The sequence below is a fragment of the Liolophura sinensis genome, chromosome 7 (genome assembly GCF_032854445.1).
Source record: "Liolophura sinensis isolate JHLJ2023 chromosome 7, CUHK_Ljap_v2, whole genome shotgun sequence".
Lineage (NCBI taxonomy): Eukaryota > Metazoa > Mollusca > Polyplacophora > Chitonida > Chitonidae > Liolophura > Liolophura sinensis.
Genome location: NC_088301.1, coordinates 45533257 through 45554848, shown reverse-complemented (window position 1 = coordinate 45554848; position 21592 = coordinate 45533257). Strand labels below are relative to the sequence as shown.

At 36.7% G+C, this 21592-nt stretch overlaps 1 protein-coding gene across 5 annotated transcripts; it reads right to left on the bottom strand.

The window, feature by feature from the left end:
- Positions 1–6090: 6090 nt before the first annotated feature.
- LOC135470470 (carcinoembryonic antigen-related cell adhesion molecule 5-like) lies at positions 6091–21279 on the bottom strand. 5 transcript variants are annotated; one of them, XM_064749437.1, is made up of 8 exons: positions 21181–21279; positions 20159–20310; positions 18359–18487; positions 17565–17705; positions 15443–15745; positions 11956–12075; positions 11129–11158; positions 6091–9183 (listed from the first exon to the last, which is right to left on the bottom strand). In XM_064749437.1, exons 1-7 carry the CDS (start codon positions 21222–21224, stop codon positions 11142–11144), a joined length of 906 nt encoding a protein of 301 aa, XP_064605507.1. In that variant the 5' UTR covers positions 21225–21279; the 3' UTR covers positions 6091–9183; positions 11129–11141. The 5 variants fall into 5 exon arrangements, with proteins under 5 accessions (XP_064605507.1, XP_064605508.1, XP_064605509.1 ...); XM_064749438.1 differs by having other exon boundaries at positions 11142–11158; XM_064749439.1 differs by lacking the exon at positions 11129–11158 and adding an exon at positions 10162–10202.
- Between the last annotated feature and the right edge of the window lie 313 nt (positions 21280–21592).

Sequence of the window (21592 nt, the reverse complement as noted above, 5' to 3'; positions counted from 1 at the left end):
TTTTTTACCACTGTAGTATGCTCATTGAAATCTATTTTAATTTTGTTACAAGGAGGTATGATACTATTAATTCCAGCTTAAAAGACGAAGCTAAATTGCAGCTATCAAAGAATGGGGGCAGAATCTATGATACCAGTCATCAACCAATAAGGACGTTCCAGGTTAATAATCACAAGGCCAATTCCCAAAACGACGTATAGACTAACACAAACCACCAGAGAACTAAGAAATTATATGAATACGAAATCAAGACCGACAGATTCGGGCTAATAGCATATAGCAGTTTGTGGAAAGTTCTTGTAGGCAAGGCTTGTAGTTTATGCAGTGAAATGTTGCTTTCGTGAACATTTCTGTCTATAAACTCTATAATCGTTTCAATATAGATTACGCAAGATTATAGTGTAGCATAGATTACGCAAGATTATAGTGTAGCACATGCCTCATTATTTCGTACTACCTATAACCCATTTCAACAAACTGATAGCAGAAGTGTTCAAGGATGAAAATACACGACGAAAAACGGCGCTTCAACATGTATAATTTTGTGAACGCTATTAAAATGAAACAGCTGTGAACTTTTGTCATGTGGCAATAATCCTGTAATAATTCATTGGCGTCATCGCTTTACAGCTAGACGAGTTGCTGTAGTTTCAACATTTTAACCGTTTCACTACTCCGTCCACTGGGCAAGGGAAGATAAGGAAGCTTAGTCAAAGCAAATTACCTCCCTTTATAGACGTACTAAAACTTACTCGATATGTACATTTAAGAGAGGTAAATATCATCCAGCAGTAGCTTCTTGTTATCAACGTGTGGTGTCACATGTGTAAGTTCAAAGTGAATTGAGTATTTACCTCCTTTTGAGGGCTTATTATTATTGTCGAAATTCATTAATATGCTTAAAGGGACATAAATAAGTCACAACAAAATTATTACCTCCCTTAGACCGTGAGTGTTAAAATAATGCGTCTTAAGAAACCTGTATTACTTACCAAGACAACCTGCTTTTATCACGAATTGAAACAAACATCCAAGGAGTTGATAGTCTGCTTTTGTCAGTGTGTGGAGGAGTTTCTTTATTTCAAATGCAACAATATCTAAAGGGTTAGATTTAAATTGCTTATTTTTGGCCTCTCTGTGTTCGGAATTCGGGGAATGTCGCATATCTGCGTTGCAATCCTCAATATTCGCGATTTTCCGACTTCTAAGCAAGCAAACTGTGAGTCTGATTCGGGGGAATGTCGCAGATTTGTTTTGAAATCTTCAGATTCCCCAAAATCAGAGTGTAATGGCTATATAACCTTCCAGGTGACCCCACAGTATTTTACATCTTAATTGCTTTTGACACCTTTTTTCTGTTATCATTTTCAGCAAGACCACATGCACTTCTCAAAATAGTCGTCTTATCACTAGATTTGGAAATTATATTTTCGTCTTGTTAATAACTGAAATAAAACGTATGCATCAGTAGGTCCACATTGATTATTCCATGAAACCGTCATTTACTTATATGAATGGTGCTTTGCGCCCAAGCTGCAGTTATATCATCACGTGGGCATAAACAAGCGATACCCTTACATTTTTTATTATTATTTTGATGTAATTATTTGATTGGTGTTTGCAGCACTATTGAAAGACACGCACATATCGGGCATGCGACACTGTATGATATATATGCTCCATATTTCCAAATTGTCCGTCTACGTGTGTAATTCTTAATATCGAAGGTTGCCTTTTTCAAGGTCTTTAACAACATTTGTGGCAAAACATGGATATAACAACAAAGAGCTCAGCTGTCCTAGATGACCCACTGGAAGTGCATGCGTGTGGTTGACTGACGAGGGCCGAATGCACTTGGGTTGAAATAGCGCTGGTGATCTGGGTACGACGAGGTGATTTTCAGGCCCTCTTTTCGTTAAAAGCGCTCGCACAGTTGTAGGCCCGCAAATTTCATGCTTCGTTGAGGGTCCGGACGGTGTGGTGTACAAATACTGCGTCTGTTAACATGTTGGACAATTGTAAGAGAATTAGAGCAGGATGAAGACGTTGGCTGGGATATTATCTCCCCTTGACCAAGACTGTTTACCGCTATTTGTGCCTCCTAAAACTGTAGGTGTATTCCGCAATACTGACATTGCTGTGTTTGGTTTGTCAGTTTTAGTCTTTATCAGTTTATTACAAAAATATATCCTTCCATAAGTTGAAAAAATAAATAATCCTGCAATCCTACATAATGTAAAAGACATCAGCATGGAGAGAAACTCGAGCAGCGATGACAGTGAAACCCGTCTTCCTCAGTTTGCCACAGTTAGGGTTTCATTCTGAATGTTCATGTAAATGTCTAAAACATAGCAACTTAGACGTCCCCTAGCCCCATGGCCTAAGCAGAATTAGGTAAAAAAAAACTACAGTGACATCCACATTTTATTAAAATCGATCAGTTATGAACGAAATAGACCGTCCCTAACGACAATGTATATTTAGAGGTAAGCTAAAGCTAGCCAGATTACTCTTAAGTTGGTTCTGGTCATCGTATGCAAGACTATGCAAGAAACACAAAAGACTATTTAATCTGTAAAAAAAAGACATGCGGATTATGTACTTTGAAAATAAAATAACAGGTTCGAACAGAACCAGCAAAATAGTCTGGAAAAATATTTCTCTTTTTCAGACAGTATCACCATACATCTCGTGCCACGATATAGTTAAACGACTTCATAATCATGCGGGGTTATACCGTTATTTATTCATTCTCCTTACACCTGCCTTTCCTGAGATAGCTGAACATCCACGACGCCCATATTGAACTCGTTTGGCCGTGCAGTATAGTGTAGGCCTACCGCTTTGTGAATTGCCGTACGGAGGTGCATGCTGGCGAATGACCAATCAGGCGTGGCTAAATGTCTGCAAATGCAGAACTAGCTGACCAGGCCCGGGATTTACACTGTATTCAGATCAATATAATCTCTTCACCAGGACAGGAATGTCTTGAATGCTGCTGCCAATCAGCAACTGGAAAAAGCTTCTTAACATGAATTTATTAACATGAAGGTGTGTGTGTTGTGTGTGTGTGTGTGTGTGTGTGTGTGTGTGGTGGTGGTGGGGGGGGGGGGGGGGGAGATGTTTAATGTTCGTCAAAATACCGGACTATGTGTTATACATTCCACTTTATATATATTATGCAGACATATTTGTTTCCCTATACGTTTGACTTTGTCTTTTACTGTTTGAATCAGTGAATTGTAATTATATTATAATTTTTAGTTTATTGTATTTTTCACGCGTCAGAGCTTTATGAGTACCGCAATTTTTTTTTATTGGTCGACCTATGGATGTCGTGAAAACCCGCTATACTGATAAACAATTCTGTAATTTGACTTCTTTAAAATTTTTATTGTTTGCAAACGACTATTAATGTGTGGAACATGTTCTTAGGCTCTCTGTAAGTACGTAGTACATAATCACTGTAGCAATTCGCGTGTTGTACTGCATGCGAGTTGGACAATTTTGTGTTGCTCGTCTGCGAGTCGCCCATTGTTAACCCGTTAACTCTGTGAAACGCGGTATATAATATAGCCTAGAATAATACAGAAAACACTTTCTGGCACTAGGGCCACTAATGCTAACGATTAAGCATTTACAGGAACAATTAGAATAAAACTAATTTCACAAGAGTGCTGCCGTTCCAACTCTAGTTTTAGGCTACTCTGTGTGCTGTATGTCTTAAATTATATTTTAATATTTTATATCCTTTTTCTCCATGATCTGGTGTTGACGCTTCTGGTTTAGACTGAAGAAGAAGAAGAGTTTTGTCGATCGATAGACAGTCATACATGTGAATGCACCAGCTCAGAGAACGGCAATGACTCATGCGGTGTGGGCTATAGTTGGGCACACCATACCAATCCGCTCGGTCCCGCTCCAGCGCGCGCCTTCACCGCTTAGGTGTGTATTTCTATAATATTTGCTTAAGTATCTACATGAATAGTTGGGATAAAACCTTAGGCCTAAAACTGAGGTAATGTGACAAGTGGACGATTTCGCCGATTACTTCTGATCATTGATCTACTGTATAATAAAAGACTCTAATCTATCTCATATAGGGTTTTATTCTAATTGTTCACGTAAATGCTTAAACAGTACAAAAAACGCACGCCCCCAAGCACGTAAGTACACGCCCCTTTGGAAAGAAAAGGAATGTAGTGACGATACTTACCATTAACTATATAAGTAGTTGGTTTTCCCAACTATTATTATATATAAGAAATATTCTTGATTACGGCGTAAAACACCAATGAAATAAAAAAATAAATGCAATTTATTAGACCTCAGTTGTCTTATATATATAAGATATATATAAGACAATATATTCAATATATTCAATATACTCAATATTCCAAACGCTGTGATGTTTCACTCGCTATATGTCATATTTCACACCGGCTCCATTGTTGCTACGAGTCATTCATTCTAACATACATTAGTCCGAGAATTCTCTGACGTTTGGTTTCAACAAAACTTTTTTTTCGGCCAAGGGTGATCCCAAAGGTCGGAGCAACCTTGGAATACCTCCGCACAGACTTTTCACATTTTTGATCGGAACCTGTATTTGTAGCAAGACGAAACCAGGATAGTTTCAATTTTGACATTATCGATTATCCTTACCTGGATACTGATATACTGATGGGCCAAGGATACCTGATTTGCCAGGTATCACACAGTCGTCGCTGCTTTGCTGCACTTCATTAAGTATATTCTGCCATTTGTTATGCATGTTGCCTTATGCTTTCAATCAACAGGTTATTTTATGCGCATACATGTACGCTTTTTAACTTTACACTTACGACATAATTATTATGCGGGGTGGGATCGGTTTTTTGCCCTTTATGCATTACATTTAGCACAAGCGAACTGATATGTTTACGCTCTATATCATTTAAGGACAGATTTATTGCTAGACACAAAATGCAGAAGCACGCTCCTGTCCACGCTGTAAACAAATGCAATGCAGGAAGATAATTGTTCAGTTATCCACAAAAAAACTCCAATGTATACAATGCATATGGATGCCACTTGAATAAAAGAAGACTACCCATTCTCATATCGCGATTTGTATATGTATAAAAACGACAATGAGAGATGACTATCATGTTTGATATTGTTAGGTGTCTATTTATGAATGGCAGTATTCGAGAGAACCTTGCATATGGTATACCCCTGCATACATGTATCTCACCTAGGTGCATATGTACTAGAATTTCACTGGAAAACTTTTAAGTCAAATCTTTACCGTCAATCGCCTTTATTCAAATTTTTTAAATTAGTAAAACCAACTGTGTCACCATATTGAGCTTCCCTCCTCCATATTGAGGTGCTGTTCCCCACTATAATGAGGCACATTTTCACACTATATTGAGGTGCTGTTCCCCACTATAATGAGGCACATTTTCACACTATATTGAGGTGCTGTTCCCCACTATAATGAGGCACATTTTCACACTATATTGAGGTGCTGTTCCCCACTATAATGAGGCACATTTTCACACTATATTGAGGTGCTGTTCCCCACTATAATGAGGCACATTTTCACACTATATTGAGGTGCTGTTCCCCACTATAATGAGGCACATTTTCACGCTAAATTGAGGTGCTGTTCCCCACTATAATGAGGCACATTTTCACACTATATTGAGGTGCTGTTCCCCACTATGCTGATGTGCTGTTCCCCACTATACTGAGGTGCTGTTCCCCACTATATTGAGGCGCTGTTCCCCACTATACTGAGGTGCTGTTCCCCACTATAATGAGGTGCTGTTCCCCACTATAATGAGGTGCTGTTCCCCACTATAATGAGGTGCTGTTCCCCACTATATTGAGGCGCTGTTCCCACATACTCACTCATCTTGATGTACTCTCGCCGCTATACCGCCTCCTCAATTTTACTCACCCCCACCATTCCCACCACCACAACCGTCAGGCTACCGTTGGCCTACCATCCAATCATAGTTTGAAGAGGGGGCTTCTCATAATAAACTACAGTGATCACGTCAGAAAATAATGAGTGAAATATGGAATAACAGAAGACAAAGGGAATAAATCACTTTTTATTATAAAACATCAAAATATCTTAAGGCATTCTAAATATTTTATGGATCTACCATTATAGACATTGAATGTGAAGCGCAACATTTTCTGAAGCTGAAAAACACTTCCAAAAATACTTACAAATTGAAGGGAATGGTTATATCGTCTATGGTTTAAAATCAGCCAGTTATAGTGACTGAGGTTATGGTTCGCATTTACCAGAAAAGGCTACCAAAGATCTCGCTTGTAGAAGACACATGAATGCAATACTTCAGTTAAATACATATATACTGAACAATTTATTTCAAGATACCACGCTAGTATTTACCTTACCATTGGTTGTTTTGGAAGATAGGTAGAAACAGACCTAAACAGCCTCAACATGTTTACTCTAAACTTGGTGACTGTTTAAATCAATTTAGAATCTGAAATTCTTATGAAGGTATTGAAGGCTTCATGTTAAAGAAACCAGAAACATGATGTCGCATCAACCGTACCCCAGGCTCATTCGCATGGCTGAATGGTAAAATAGCGTTCGAAATGGTAAAATAGGTGCCTTCTTGATTTTCTAAATGTGCTCGATTTTGTTTACTTTGATTATTTCAGTTATGTAACATCATATAAATGAAAAGGTTTGCTCTTAAAACTTTATCGATACAAATATATGTTGGGTCTAGTGTTGTCTTTTCTTTTAACTTAGCACAAAGCATAGGCAAGCCAGAATATATCAGAATATGAACCTCTGGCTTATAAACGGCTCCCGGTTGTGTATATCATACAAATGAACAATAATATCTTAAAAGAATACACTTATGAAGATCTTATTTCTAATTAATGAAAACCTTTTCAACGTACATATGAATATGACAACAAACAGTAAAGACCTATTTTACACCTTCACTTAAAAGTAATCAAGCAGAAGCTCTTAACATGTTAAGAAAAACGAATATACCCCGATTATTTCACGAGTGGAATATTCCTTAAACTTTAAGGAATGTGTATTTTTAAGGAATCTTTCCTTACCAATATTTTAAAGGAATTTACAATAACATGTTAAGGGATATAAATCTGATGGAATGGCCATTTAATGGAATAAATCTTTTTCAAAAGGATTTTTAAGGAATATTCCGTAAACATGAAACAAAGATAGCTAGATTATGTATTCCTTAAACTCTGTGAGGAAAGATTCACCAGTTATTCTAGAATTTTCTTTAATATGTTTAACATTCCAAAAATGTGTCTTATGGAATTTATTTCAAAACATTATTAAGGATTTTTTTTCAGTATATACATATGGAGATATTTGGCAATACCGGTGAAATTCTTTTAAAGTTATGCTCATCAGCAGATGAAAAAACAAATGTAGCAAGTCGTACCCACATTGCACTAAAATATCGGGTAAAGGCAATCTATGAAACTTTTATAGCTATTCAGGGTGAACCATGCTGATTATGATAATCAACCCTAACAACCCGGATCAAAAGGTGAATAAAAAGGATATAAAACAAAGACACTTATGTAAGTCCTGATTTTTCGTCTCTAATTTTAAAGCGGTCTGTCTACCAAATCTTTGCACTAAGGTAAGGTTTGTGTATGATTTGAGTCTATTCATGAAGTAAATTGCCTGTACATTGTACACTCAAGTGCATTATTAAATTGTATTTTTCGCTCTATAGAACTCGTCCCCATCAACTGGTATTCACTCAATAACCTAAATAATAATATGCTTACACTGGTAGACAAAACCAGAGATACAAAACATACATGAATAGACATGAGACTTTCTATCTTCATTAACCTGGAAAGTCTGTCAGAAAGAAAGAGGTAAAACTCATGTACAATTTGAGAGGATTTCAAATGTTATTCAAGCATGTTTAAGTTCCATAATTTTCTATAGTGATATTACATTTAAAAGTCCCATAAGTTATTACATTTTAATAATAATGATTTAAGCCTTTTAGACTGCATAGACTATATGTAATAAGGATATATGTGTATCTTATAATTCACTGCCTAATAAGCAATGATTAAAACAATGGTGAGTTTTTGTGGAGTTAGCCTATATAATTGTTCATCATTAAGCATATACATGTATAACATATTTTCGATACTATTTTATACTCACAATTTTTTCACCATACGTTTTGAACAGATAAAACGTATTACCTTGAGGCCAAAAAAAAAATATTAATGTGATGCTGTTTAAGAGACTATACCGGTTTTGTTGTTTGGCAAAACATCCATCAGCGTAAATCCAGCTGAACTTGTGCTGTTGCTTTAGGATATACCAAATAATTACCTGTCGCAAAGGATAATCCTCATCTGTACACGTGATACGGTTTAACGGCGGTAGCTTTATAACTTTTTCAAAGTTTATAATCATTTTACCACTATACACAGTACGAGACTGAAATTTTCCGACAGGAAATAATTTAAGATCTTCTTGGCAAACAGAGACTATGATTTGATTGGTGAGTATTATTTTTTACACGCAATCTCCAGAGTAGCCTCTTTGAATGAAAATGTGCATGCATGGATAGTAACAGCAGCTATTTACAGATTATGCTTGCTTACCATTTGGAAACGAAACCTTGGATAGTTTTGTCTTTACGGTACTTCAGAGATGTCAATAGTTTTGTTTTTGTTTGACATGACCTGTTTACATATCAAAATTCTTAAGAACGTTTCTTCACTTATTTCTTATAAATGAAATCGACAGTAAAATGGTTGGAAAAATAGTATTTAGACTTTAGTGTATAAAAATGATATCTGAAATATGAATATATTAGCGCGATACAACGCTGACAAAGCCTTAGAGCTCACTGGTACCAACATGAAATGCACATGTATTCTCCATTTCGTCCTGTACATCCATATACATTTGAAATCAGGCCTGTATAGAATGTGGCGCTTTCCTTTCTATCGCCGTACTTGAAGGTTTGGAAAGAAACATAGCACAAGAATGGAACCGTCACCCTTTCGAGAAGACTTGATGATAAGATTAAGTCGGTAGTTTTGCTGTAGTTTTACGGGAAGCCTTTCTTGTTTAGTTTGCATACGTTGGATTTTTATACGCCCCGGCGGTGCCTTCTATTCCATCTGCATCAGGAATATGAAAAAAACAGAAGATACACGCAAAATCATTAGACAGTTATTTTAACGAAATATCTCTAAACATAATGCCCTTTTAACATTTTTATCGTATGGTTTTGAGAAAGTCAATACGTTCACGTCAATAAACATAGAGATGTTAACCAATTTAATTCATAGGCAGGATAGCAAAGAGAATGCTGTAAAGAATTATTCTTGCCATGTGTTAAAAATTGAGTGAAATAAAGAGAAAGAGTGAAAGTCACATGTTAGGCTTTCAGTAAATGTATAGGCAAATAGGTAGAAATCATGTTGTTTATTTCAGCGACGTTTGAAAACATCGTTTTAAGGTGTTAGAAAGCCATCTCTAAGCGATTTGTCAATCAGAAAATAAACACATTTTAGGTAACCAAAATATGTTAACTATACGCTGGTGTAACGCGACATACCGTAAGTCGCGTACTATGTTAGTACACAGCTGGTACAAATATACGAAAACTTTTTGTATATCAAGACACATGCGCTATATTTAGACACCCATAAACAGGACTGTCAGTACAGTCATGCCGATGTAACCCAGCATGCATATGTTGATGTTTAAGCCAGGGTTGATCAACACATTATGTGCTTACATGACATGCAACATGGAATATATCATATAAAAAGTCATGTATATTATGCTTGTTATTTACACGATTTTAGAATCGTATTATTCGCAGTGTTTTTCAGAGATTTGTGGGACGAATATGTGATCATAACTGGAGAACAAGTTTTTTAATTTTTTTGAACAGTAATTATGTAATTTGTAACCACATGTATGCGTGTAAGATATATTAATAATAGCTGTTTCTGAATAGCATAAATTCTGATTATACAAGGGAATAAGCAATATTAGATATGAGAGTTATTGTAGTGAAAATAACAGAAATGGATGAAGAAAAGAATTTAGTGCAACATATGCCAAAGGAATTAGTTCCATGTTTTAACCTTCCGAAACCACAGGAAACTTTTCGAGGTTGACTGTCACCCTGTGGAAACGAAATAAAATTAATTACGGTTTACGACTTTTTGAAAAATAATTGGCATAAATGAAGATAATATAATCATATGCGTTCTCAATGGCTAAATCTGCGGTCTAAATATTATTTGTTATCTTACTTCTGCGTTAGTCATTTTTATTCAGTCCTTGAGCAGATCACACACCATAGCACACCATATTAGGAGTGTCAAAGTAAATGTGTCCTAATTAACTAATTATTATAATAGTTTGAGTTTTTATTTTGTCAGAGAACATCTAAAATGGTCTGAGCTCTTAGGCAATATGTAAAGAAGGTAACAGAAAACTGTGCACCTTACAGATAATGTTCAGCGTGATTCCAGTCTGTTTTAGTTAAAGGGATCGTTCCTATTTATTTTGCACCGCGCAATTAGGTTTTACACTCCTTGAATGGGAAAAGATATTGTTCATCGATGGCCAAAATGTACACATCTTCCCAATATTTCGAAATTTCTGGTGAGAGTAAATATTATTTACTCCGAAATGTTGACGGATAAAAAATTCTCACTTATGGATCACCTTGTCGTTGTCATTACCACATCATTTTTCAATATAAAACTGAAAAATCAATTTTATTATGTAACCAGCCATGTGGCATTTGTTTCCTTGCATACTGATTATAGTTATATTTATTGCATGGTTTGTTAACGGTTTCACTACAACCCAGATAAGAAAATTTGTTAACGGTTTCACTACAACCCAGATAAGAAAGTTTGTTAACGGTTCCACTAACGTGCTCATGCCGTGCAATGAAGCGCGACATCTACAGGATCTGTAGAAATCACTTGGCAAGGTAGGATGATTTTAAAAGCAAAAGCGCACTAGCTTTCATTGGTAATATAAGTAAACAACTAAGCCTTAAATTTATACCATTATAAGTTGCTCAAAGATTCATACCATGCAATTTTACCTATCCACTGGCCTTATCTTAAAACAAAACAAAGCACAACCAATCAAAACAAGATAATCAATACATTTCAGAATAAGATATCAAACAAAAAGTCTAAAGCTAGCGACAGGATAGTTAATCTGGAAATAAATACATAGCTAACAGTATCGACGAACCGTATGAGCAACACTTGAGATTGCAGAAGAGTATCAAATGTATGAAAGAAAAGTCGAAAAGTGGATATTGCTGATTTCTATACTTTAATCAAGGTTTATCATTGATAAACTGCGTGCTACTTAATGGCTTAAATAATCAATTCATTACTGTCGCAATCCCAAGTATCACACTTTTCGCAATACAACAACAAAATCCACTTGATTTCACGGACAAGGTGGTAATTAAAACAACGGAAGATTGTAAAACCACAAATTCAGTTATTAAAGATAGCCATACCCCCAATTAACCCTAAAATAAAAAAAAATGTCAGGAAATTAAGAACATTTGAAATATTTTTCCGTACCGAATAATACTTATATTTTGCTCTCAATTAGCACATTGTAATACATATTTGAAACATGCAATCTCACTCGCATTCATTTAGTATTTGTGCTAAACAATGGAATAGGCTTGTTGTATTACCCTTAGATGACTGTATCATTTAATTTAATACTAAAATAACTAATATATTGAAATGACCCAATATAGAATTGATTCCTGACACTCTACATTTGTTTGAAACACAAGAACAGAGGACTGTCCCTCAAGTTATTGCTTTTAACACTTGACAAGCCTATAGAAAATTATTTGTTTACTTTTTTAATTAAATTGAACTTACATTTTCGGTTGCTTCTGCTCTGTTTGTAGCAGACGTATCCTACTATAGCAGCAACTAACGTGATAGCAAAGATGGACCCCACCACGATTCCAATAATTGCACCCGACGTCAGACCGGTCACTGGTTAACAAAAATAACGATTTATCCATGGTTACATAAACACAATATACTGACTTGCTACGATTCGATACAATGGAGCTCGGTTGGTTAGCACGCTAGCGCAGCGTATTGACTCAGCAGCCTCTCACCAATGCGGTCGCTCCAGCTCATGCTGGTTCAACTCCAGCTCATGCTGGCTTCCTCTCCTGCCGTAAGTCGGGAGGTCTGCCAGGAACGCGGATGGTCGTGGGGTTTCCCCTGGGCTCCGCCCGGTTTCCTCCCACCATATAAGTGAAACATTCTTGAGTACGGCGTAAAACACCAATCAAATAAATAAATAAATAAATACAATGGTTACATATACTGACTTGCTACGATAACCCCACATGTACTGATCTGATAGAACGTCACGGTAATGGCTACGTATACTGACTTGCTACGACCTCAGGGTAATGGTTACAAATACTGACTCTTATTAAGACCTCAGAGTATTGTCTACATGTACTGACTTTGTTACAACCTCAGGGTGATGGTTACATATACTGACTTGAAAGGACGTCACGATAATTGCTACATGTAGTGACTTGTTACCTCTCGGTAATGGTTACATTTACTGACTTGCTACGACGTCACGATAATGGTTACACAGACTGATTGTTACCTCAGGGTAATGGTGACATATACTGACTTATTAGGACCTCAGGTGATGGTTACATAAATTGACTTGATACGTCACGGTAATGGCAACACAAACTGACTTGTTGCATCGCGTGATGATTACATATACTGTCTTGTTACGTCACGGTATTGGTTACATATACTGACTCCAGTGAATTCGAATTTGTCATGTTTGCCAAGCTATTCTGCTAGTACGGAGTGTTCATTGGCTAACACGCTTTACGTCACTTTTTCACACGTATCAGAAAACCAGGAGTCACGCAGAAACTATAAGGAGTAATCCTCACTAGGCCCGATCTTTCTCTTTCACTAAACGGTATTGTATTGATGATCTGTTGGCTATAAAAAAAACCGTACATAGCAAAGGCTGTGAAAGATATTTACCGACCTTCGCGGGATTTAAGGGAAACTACAGATTCTCTAAATGATACATCTTATCTGGATCTATATTTGTACAAAGACCAAAACGGTTTCCTCATTCATAGACTTTATGACAAGAGGGATAGTTCTGACGTTGTAAATTATCCTTACTTGAACGTTAATATAACGAAGGGTCCTGACATATGGCGTGTACATATTTCGCCTTGTAACATTCATTAGATCCTGCGAGTTGTGATGACGATTTCAATCAACGTCACAAGTTATTACTGCAAAACCTAGTGTGTCAAGGTTGTTCCAGGCAAACGCCTTCACTCCAAGTTTCTTAAGTTTTACAATAAATACAATTGTAGTAAATATGGACAGAGCATCAGAATCTCTGGCGCCCTGCTTCGTGCTTCGTGATTGTGTCTAATTCCGCTTAACCCGGGCTAGCGACAATATATTCATCGTGTTGAACAGTTATATATAAACAGTTGCAATCAAAGTGCAAGTGATATCATATTTTGCTATAGACAACTGATGTTCTAGCATGGTATATGATTTCAATACCGATTTCACTCAGTGGCCTAGAACATACCGTGCGTCTTTCCTATATTACTGAAAACTGTTGACTGCTTCTCTTTGCATGATTCTGTTCTATTTTCGTAATTTATATACTTTCTTAATTCTTAGGTGGTTTGTTTTATAGGTCGTTTTGGGAATTGCCTTGCGATTATTGATCCGGAACGCCCTTATTGGTTGTCTCCTGCTATACAAATGGCTGTTTTGACGCACAGATTTAGATAGATTCCGAACAGCTATTCTCTTTGACTGCACCTATCATCAAGAAAGGAGTGAAACATTACGCTGCCACGAGAAAGGGTGCTGGCACATCTGGCGAGTGGGATTCATCTAAATCCAATGCTTTCATAATCAATGTACACGTCGCCGACATTCATAATCCATGGAATGCAGTTATATGGAATATATTCACACATTTTCTAGCCACTGACAACGTTCCTCAGCCATGTGACAAATATACTGACGTCACCATGTATAATGGTTGTATATAATGACTTAAGATACAACCATAATAATTACAAAACTGAACATATTACAACTCTTTGTTAAACCATGAACGAGCGTGAAATAATCGATCTCTCATCACAAGAGTATTGGTGTTCCTTGTCGATTTAGTCTTGATGCTCGTCTGTGAGTAATGCTGCTGGAATCCATCTCCTGTTTTGCCAAGATTATGAACCAAAGAAAATTAGCTAGACATTGTCGCCTGCGCGTTAACAGGTTCTTGGCCGAAAGGCTCGATACAGCTTAATACTTGTTGTGTTCCTCGTGTTAACAAAATACTTTCGAGTAATATGTAGGGTATGTGTAGATATTTATACAGAGGAAAAGATGTGGTACAAGGCAGACTTTTAACCCATCGTTGAAACTGCCTATGCGAGACAAAATGCACAGGACATTAAGGTGAAATGTGTCATACCTCGGTAAATCGCGAAGTGTTTAGTCATGTTAGCATGTTGTCATGTTATCATGTTAATTATCCTGACAGAACAGTTCAGTGCTCTTCACTATTAGTATGCAGTACCACTCTGGCGTTCAATCATTCCGTATACTGCTCACTCCAGATATTTTTGTACATGTAAACATTACATATAAGAGGTATGCAGTACTCAACGAATGGCATTGCACGATTTTAAAATATTTTGCATTATTTCAAAATAATGCATTTAAGATCAAAATTAATTTTCACATAAATGACAAATTTGGACGGGAACTGACGATCATTGTTAAAAAGTGCTCCCGATATCCACCACACTAGTTCCAATTCATGTAAACCAATCGTAGGCCTATTTATGTGGTGTATACCATCTGTAAAGAGAGGCCTTCGAAATGAAAACATGAAGTTATCGTTTTCACCACGAAAGAAGTTATGCTCCACCCCCCACCCCAAAAGAATCTTTACACAAAGTACTTATTTTATGGGACACAACTCCTTCATGCCTAAATCCGGACAGGGGGTGGGGGTGGAATGTGAACTGCATCAAACTGGCCGAAATGGACATTTGACGAAAATTCATTTACGATTTCCGGAGCCCTTGTTGTCAACCCAGCTCACGCTGATTTGGCCTTTAAAGGCTTGTCGGGTAGTTGGGAATCAGAGATTGTATCCTTCGAGCTTTATTTGGTTTCCTACAATCATGAACCTATTCACCGTCATATAAGTAATGTTTTTTCTTTCTTTTGTTTTCTGGAGTTAAGTGTTAGCCTTAAGTCATATAACAATACAGTTTGAAATTTAAAAATTTATTATAGCGCCTTTATATCTTACTTGTCTCTGGTGCGAAAAGATTGGCAGATGCAGATTTGCTCCTCCTTCGATCTGACACTAAACATGTGTATTGTCCTATTATCCTGTCACTGCCCTCCAGCTTTAAACAGTTCTTCATCTTCGTAACGGAGAGAATCATCGTCTCTATAGCGGGTTTTATGTTAGCCAGTGTTGCGTTGTCTTTCTTCCATGTGAAAGTGGTTTTATTTAAAGTTGCGGCGTCTGTTTCCACTTCGACACAGAATTCCACAGCATCATCGCCCAATACCTTGTCCGATGGAGGACTTGTTATCCTTAATGGATCTACAAATAGAGAAGCTCATAACACTAATTTGACTGATTTATTTATTTATTTGATTGGGTTTTCACTTATATGATGGTCGCCAGCATTATAGTGGGAGGAAACCGGGCAAAAGCCGAGTGAAAACTCACGACTTTCCGCAGGTTGCTGACAGACCTTCCCACATAAGGCACTAAATTAAAGGTATGCGTAAGTAACATTTGGCAGAAAATATGAAGATCTGTGCACGATTCAGTATTTGTGTTAACAACCAACCCATCATAATAAACCTAACAATACACAGAATACGCAAACATATGGAGAAAATATACATCTAATTCTGTCTGATTGTAAGACAACGACATGCTCAGAGCTGTTAAGTACTTATCTTGTCTCACAAAAGAAGTCTTTTATATCCGAGTAGGTTTTCCGGTGATAAATTAAAAGAAATCTGCATGTTTTATCCAAGTCATTGCACATAGTTAGGTCAGTCTTAAAAGATACATGCAGAGTTTGGCCGTTATTTTCTAATATGCGTTTTAGGATGTGTCCTATCAGATAAATGTACACCAAAAGCTATCCATCTATTTTCCTGGGGCGTACAAATGAATTTAAACGACAGTTTTCTTAATGTCCCAGTCCGGAAATTAAGTAGTACTAACTGTCAAAACAAGATCTGTTAGGGCAGAGAGGGGTGGGCATGTGTGTTGGTGGTGGTGTGGAGGGGGGGGGGTCGCTAAGCGTTCATACGATGACATTATTTCTGAAAAATTGACGGAAAGTATGCATTAGAGTAAAACGTTTCCTTTTCATTTTTTTTTGCCTAACTTAATTTATTTCCTTTATAATAGCGCATACCCTCTTTTTTGAATACCTTTCCTTAGTAATTCTATGTATGTTGTTTACATTCGCAGTTTAATAAGGACCCTTTTGAGCCTTTCATCGTTGCCCTATGTAATAGTGTAAAAAAAAAAAAGATATGGTCGAAAATAGATATCTAACACCAGGAAACCCTTAAATTATGGATCTGTAGACTTCTTAATCATTATAACTTTTAGAAAATAACAAAGAATGTTCAAAACATTACATATGTTCATATAAAATGTACATAAAAATAAATATCAACAGCACTATACACAGGTGTTTCTACAAATCTAAGGCACATAAAAACATATACTGAGCATGTACAGTAATCATCCTTAGCCTAACAGAAAAAAATTTCCAGTTTTCTGAGCTCTCAAAGACAATCAATACCGTATCCATTATCTCTTTGGAAGGTACAGTGCGAATCCAAATCAAATGCATGACAAAATATACAACTGCATGCCTTGTCCAGCTGTTAGTTTCCTAGAATGAAAAGCATGTAGTTTCATTTACAGTGATTCTACAGACCTTTCCGAAATGTCAATCAAAAACACGCAATTGACCAACCATAAGCATTTTTTTTTTTTTTTTGCAAATAGGTCAACTGAATGTCCCACACAGTGGTTACAAATGTTCAGTCTTTCTGTGGCGTCATACTGTCACAATTGTTTTCACTGGGAATGAAATGAAAAGTAACGTTGTCGCGAGAAGCGGTGGTTAGACATGGAATGCGATGGGTTCATCCGTTGTGTTAACACCGTCTCTTGTTTATATCATTTATCTCAAGATGTACTTTGAACTGTATAGGCTTATAGCCTGTCATATTACCCCAGAATAAATACCAAACACCACACATTCATTACCGGCTTGTCTATGCCATAGCTTTTACGGACTATGACAAACAAAACCTTTAAAACCAGTTTGTCTATTATTAAGGTGTAGTCGGTTTTCTATAGCCACTTGGCAGACTGTACATACCATACACGGTAAGGCTGCCTTCTGCACTGATGCTGAAGTTTCCCACTGTGGCAGTGCAGCTTATCGTCTGAGTATCTGCCTTGGATACATTGTGAATTGTCAACGTGGTGTTCGCATTGTCCAATACATACCTCTCAGATGCTACAATAAATTACGATCTGATTATTATCAGTAACACATTAATGTATATAAGTTTGTCTATATATTTAATCTGTATACATATTTTAGATCACGCAACACCACTAAGAAAAAGTATATTAGGAGATTCGAATTTTAATGTTTTTGCCTCTGAAGGTAAAAATAGTCCTTCTCTATCATGTGACTTGCCAAAAATGTTAGGTAACTTTTGTTGAATGAATTAACCGATCACCGGCTTCACCATGTTCTGGAAAAACAAATTTATTTATGCATTTATTTATTTCATTGATGTTTTACGCCGTACTCAAGAATATTTCACTTATACGACGCCGGCCAGCTTTATGGTGGGAGGAAAACGGACAGAGCCCGGGGGAAACCCACGACCATCTGCAGGTTGCTGACAAACCTTCCCACTTACGGCCGGAGAGGAAGCCAGCATGAGCTGGACTTGAACTCACAGGATAAACAAATGACGCCGCTTCCCTTCATGCTATAGTAAATGTAATCAAGATTAGTGGCCTAACATTTTTGAGAGGTCACATGGTACCTTACAATAAAAGAGCGTACACTCGAAACTCCAATTATTTACCACTACCCGATGTTAACTCGTTGTAGCCTATAAAGTTGGTGATAACAAACCGTGAGAAATAATTTACCTGGCAAAGGCTTCCAGTTGCCGAACCACTGCACCGTGTAATTCTCTGTGTTCAACATGCACTTAAAAACTGCATCTTCACCAACGGTCTTTGTAAGCCTTTCTGGCTTTTCCGTAAATTTGGGATAGCCTATAAAATATACCAAAGTCTAATATATACTAATATACCAAAATGTCTAAATACAAAGATGTAGAAAGTTGAGAAGGCTCATTTGTTAAAAGCAAATATAAGGCGACACACTCTAAAAACCTATCTGTAACATTAAAAGAATATAATAATAATAATAATGTCTTTATTTATCGAAGGTAGCTTGGTCAATTTACAACGAAACTGTTCTTCCCCAAGGCAATCACAGAGACAACAAATATATAGGACTCATGTACTTCAGAGTCCAATCAAAATATACATCAATATATATAAAACATGATAAAGCACCATGTAGTATAAAAAGAGAAGATATATACATTCATACCCACAAAAAACAACAACACAACCATTAGTGCTGTCACTACAATTGTCCCAACCAGCAGAAGTAAGGTAGTGGGAGACGGGCCATTATCGACCCCTTCCTACCCGGCTGCTGGCTGGAACATCCTACACACTTGTACAAAGAAACAAATCAAATGAGTGGGAGATGGCCCCTTTCCCATCCCCTGTTTGGTGTGAACAATGCACATGTGTGCAAGCGTGTTACAGGGACATAGCCTTATGAAAGACTTTGCACGATAATAATAATACATCTAAATACATGTAAGTACTTTAGTATTTGTATAGATGTTGCTATCCTTTCTTGTTAAACTTAAGTACTTTAGTATTTGTATAAGTCTTGTTATCTGTTCTTGTAAAACCTAATAAATTGTTGAAAAATAAAATCTGCTGGTTTTGGTTACTTTTTTGTGCGGCTAAACTGTCGTGTATTTGGAACAAGCCATCTCTTTATAATACAGACAGTTTGGGTCGTAACAATAGGTATGTACATTTCATTTGTTAACTGACTTTAACTGTGATTTTAAGTAGCGTGAATGAAAGCTTGACAGAGAAGGGGTTTCTTTCACATGGATAAGGAGGCGGTTCCATAGTTTGATGCCTATATGTGTAAAACTTTATGTTGTGTAATTATGTTTAGTTGATGGAGAATACCCGTTTATTCTGTTATTCCAACAGAATACTGTTGGTGGCAAAACAGGATATTGCGTTCTTCATAATATCACGATGTAGTCTGACAATCTATTCTATCATCACATGATAAATTCACCACTTCAGTTTTTAAAGCATGCGAACGTAGTGCTTTGTAATCAATACCATGTCAAAGCCCCAGATGAACTTCGGTTACCGGAGACTCATACTGGTCAAAAATGGGAGACAAGAGAAGTAGTATGACACTCCAAAAAATAATTTGTTAAATTTAACAGACTGTCTGTTGTCTGAGAGATTACAAAATGTATTCTGCTATTGCAGCAGATTATTCTGTTAAATATAACACATGCACATATTCTATTTTTTCAAGATTGAGATGCTATTAGATTAACACAATATTATGTTGAATATGGGAGAATACTGTGTTATAATATCCCAATACATTCTAGATTTTCTGTTAAAATTAACAGATTATTTTTTTGAGTGCTGACCACACACTCAAGTGTGCCCTTTCCAGGGTAGAGGACAAAATACGCTGATACACAGGCCAAGGTCAAGGCTGATCTAGACTAATATATCCATGAAATATGCTCCAACACAGGATCATCTATGATTTCAGCCAGTTGGCATCACAGCGCATGATACAACCTGCAAGATACTTACTTTTAACGTTGACGGTAATATTCTTTTCTTCTGTGTCGCCTAATTTGCATGTATATATCACAGCCTGTTCCTCAGTAATATTTTTTAGCTGTAGTGACTGTCCGTACACATCGCTTGCTTCCATTTTCTCGCCATCGTGGTACCACGTGATACTAACAAAAACGAGACGTATAAATCTTAACTTATATAAGCCTACATACTGTTTTCTTGTTAACCAAGCATCGGCAAACTGATCATACAGGCCTGGTACGACGAGACGATTCTAGACAGGATTTTATCACCATATTCAGAACTTGTACCATATAGAATCGAATGTTGTGTTGGCATCTCAACTTCAACGACTAGATATATCTTAAACAGAATTATTGTTCCGGACTTGTTTGGGAAAACTCATATTCAATATTAAATTAGTCCTTCATTAAAGAAGTAGCAATATTGCGGTTGTCTAACAGTTATATAAACTTTTGGCTGATATTGTTTTGTATCGTTTTATTCCTTTATTGGAAAGAGAGACAAAATTGACAGCTATGTCAAATGTTTGGTGGCTTAACCGTAGAACGAAGGAAATATGTGTCATACTGTATGTGTTGCGGTGACAGATCCAATCTGTGCCATCTTTATGGAAACGGATTTTGTAATGTATGTAACACATGATCCTTACCGCAATTAAAATGTGAAATTGATGTGGCCATTAAGTTTTCGAGGAAGTTAGACGATATTCATGATTACAACTAAAGGGTTCAAACAATCTGTATGTTTGACGTGAGTTCAGTATGTTGCCAGATTTCCAACGTGTGTAAAATTCTGGTGAAAAAAGCAATACAGCACAAACCGAGCAAATATGGGGCAATTTGTTGCGAGACCGATAAAAGTTATCTTTAAATCACATAGGTTTCACTGATAATTATACCTGCCTTGGTGTATGGGAAATATTTAAACATATTCAATAACTGTAGGACTTCAACCCCCGCCCCTTGCCTTCAATTCGCATGTAAATATTTTAAGCGCAAATTAGTACATACTAGTCTGTTCCAATGCATTCCAAAGTGATGTCATCTCCTTCCATTGCATTCACAGGCGATTCCGTGGAATATATGATTTTTGGAAAGACTGTCTGTTCCGTTCCTAAAAAAATTAATATACAGTATACACTTCCATCATACAATCCAGTAATCATATAATTACAGCAAACAGCACAAGCTGAAGTAACCTGCAAAGTTAACATAACAAAATATCAGAAGTAAGAGAAAATCCTGTTAATATAACAATGGCCATCGTCCAAAATCTTTAGTGTAGAAATTATCCGTTATCTAGAATCAAGTTACCTACTATATTTACCCCTAGTAGGAGAGTAATCACCATTGCAGCAAAGTACCTAGCTTCCCTCACAGCAATCCAAGTTTTGAACTTCACACAGATATTTATTAGACGTTC